Below are 2,579 nucleotides of genomic sequence, written 5' to 3'. Positions count from 1 at the left end.
CTTGGCAGATCTGGGCAGAGAGGAGAGGGGAGGGGGAAGGAAGAAGAGAGACAGAGAAAGAGATGGGAGAGAGAGAGAGAGAGAGAGAGAGAGAGAGAGAGAGAGAGAGAGAATCAATGAACTAGAGAGGTATACAAGGTGTGAGAGGTCATGAGGCTCACAGATGAGGGTAAAGTGTGAGTTGGGTAGACGCAATATGGAGAGAGATAATGAGAACTAATAATGAAAGTTTTGTCCAAGAGAGATCAGATTTCTTGGATTTGATTCTATTTAGTCATGGAGTCACATATCTAAAGGTTATTCTGGAGTCACTGTGAAAGATCTATCAGAACAGCTGTGCAGATACACTGGGAATGAGCATGTGGAAAATAGTACTGGTCAAACATTCCAAAAATTAAATTGTGGTAACAGATTAAAAACAAAGGACAGATATATGAAAAAATACAGATATTAAAGATTGACTGAATTTGGGGAGATGAGGCAGGAATTCATTCAGACATTGTTTTGTATATCAGGCTAATATTGGCAAAACTAAGATTCAAAGAAAAAGAGGAAAACTAGATAAGCTCAAGACAGCTCAAGAATTTTACTCTAAAAACCTAGCTAGTTAGAAGGAACCATTTTTATATGGTTGTGTTTCTTAAGGTTTCTGTCTACAGGTACAGAGAGAATAAATTATGAAGTTGATAGTGAGATAAGGTGTGGATGGAACACAAAGGGCTAAAAACAGTGGATACAGTAAATTATCTCATAATGATAGGAAATAAACTAATTTGCATGAAAATACAAGAGTGAATGAAGGGTTTCTCGTTGTATGAACCTAAAAGACTTACAGATGCTTAGATTTGATGGAATGAGCTTCTAGAATAGGTTAAAAAGATAAACATAAGGGAAGACAAAGCTATAAAATTAAGAAATTTACTTAGAGGAAGAAATCTATCTATCTATCTATCTATCTATCTATCTATCTATCTATCTATCTATCTATCTATCTATATATATATATAGAGAGAGAGTTAAAACTATGTATTTAAGGACCTTAAATGACATTATTGAGTTAGGTAGACATGACCTAATCTTTAACCTTTGACCCCTGACTTAGGTTTTGATCTAATATCTGTTTCATGCAACTGGTCCTCATCATGAACTGTGCCCCTAACGCATCACATTCTCCAATCTTCTTGCTCCTTGGGTTCTCCAGGGCTGGTTTGCCCGACAGTTTACTCTTTCTATTGTTCCTATTTATTTACCTGACTACCATATTGGGGAATGTGACTTTGGTACTGCTCATCTCCTGGGACTCAAGGCTCCATTCACCTATGTATTATCTCCTGCGTGGCCTCTCGATGATAGACTTGGGACTATCCACAGTCACCCTACCACAGCTGTTGGTTCATCTGGCATCTGATTCTCCAGCCATTCCTGCTGCCCGCTGCTTGACTCAGTTTTTTTTCTTCTATGCATTTGGAGTCACAGATACCCTTGTCATTGCTGTCATGGCTCTGGATCGATATGTGGCCATCTGTGACCCTCTGCACTATGCTTTGGTGATGAGCAGACAAATCTGTGCCCGCTTACTGGCCTTGAGCTGGGCGGTATCCATAGTACACACCATGCTGCATGTGGGACTCATTCTGCCACTGTGTTGGGCTGGAGATGCTGGGGGCAATGTTAAACTTCCTCACTTCTTTTGTGATCACCGACCACTCCTGCGAGCCTCTTGCTCTGACACACATTCCAATGAACTGGCTATATTCTTGGAGGGTGGGTTTCTCATGCTGGGCCCTTGTTCCCTTATTGTACTTTCCTATGCGAGAATTGCGGCCACGATCTTACAATTGCCTTCAGCAGCTGGTCGCCGCAGAGCAGTCTCTACCTGTGGATCCCACCTCACCATGGTTGGCTTCCTCTATGGCACAATCATTTGGGTCTACTTCCAGCCTCCCTCACAAAACTCCCGGAATCAAGACATGGTGGCTTCAGTAATGTACACTGCCATTACCCCATTGGCTAACCCATTTGTTTATAGTCTCCGTAATAAGGATGTGAAAGGTGCCCTCCACAGACTACTGAGAAAGGGGAGAGTGGAGTCGTGAGTAGATTGAATTTAATTTTGATCATGGCTCATTTTAGGGATGATGAGAGGAAGAAATAGCCTACAGAACTGAAGCTGCTCCTAATTTGGCTCATGTCAATATTGTGCTATAATAGAGCTGTGGACATTTTACATTAGCCCCCACATATGACAAGACCTCCTTTACTTACATCTCCCTCATATATCTTTATCAGATATGTAATATCTAGGTCATCACACCTGGATTTCTTTGATTTCAGAGTTTTTAAGGAATATGAAGATACGATTTTGAAAACACTAGTCAAATCAAGCACAATGGAATTACTCCTAAGTGACACCTAATGTGCCATACTTTCATACATCATGTGTTGGTATACATAGAAAGAAGTGACAAAGATAAATTGGCAAATTCACTACTTATTCTAGTTAGTGAGCAAGCAAATGCCAAGTAATGAGTGTAGAATGATAGTCATAATTCTATTTCATGACTGCCCAATGTCACTGA

At 40.4% G+C, this 2,579-nt stretch overlaps 1 protein-coding gene across 1 annotated transcript; it reads left to right on the top strand.

Annotated features, from left to right (window-relative positions):
• The first annotated feature begins 1,142 nt into the window (after nt 1-1,142).
• Nucleotides 1,143-2,096, top strand: Or1b1 (olfactory receptor family 1 subfamily B member 1). The gene is given in 1 exon segment (NM_001000393.1): nt 1,143-2,096. A coding segment is annotated over 1 exon segment (954 nt).
• Nucleotides 2,097-2,579: the final 483 nt, after the last annotated feature.

Source organism: Rattus norvegicus, chromosome 3 (assembly GCF_021556685.1).
Source record: "Rattus norvegicus strain SHRSP/BbbUtx chromosome 3, alternate assembly SHRSP_T2T, whole genome shotgun sequence".
Taxonomy (NCBI): Eukaryota; Metazoa; Chordata; class Mammalia; order Rodentia; family Muridae; genus Rattus; species Rattus norvegicus.
The sequence above is the reverse complement of the archived record's forward strand: the minus strand, read 5'-3'. Positions and strand labels throughout refer to the sequence as shown.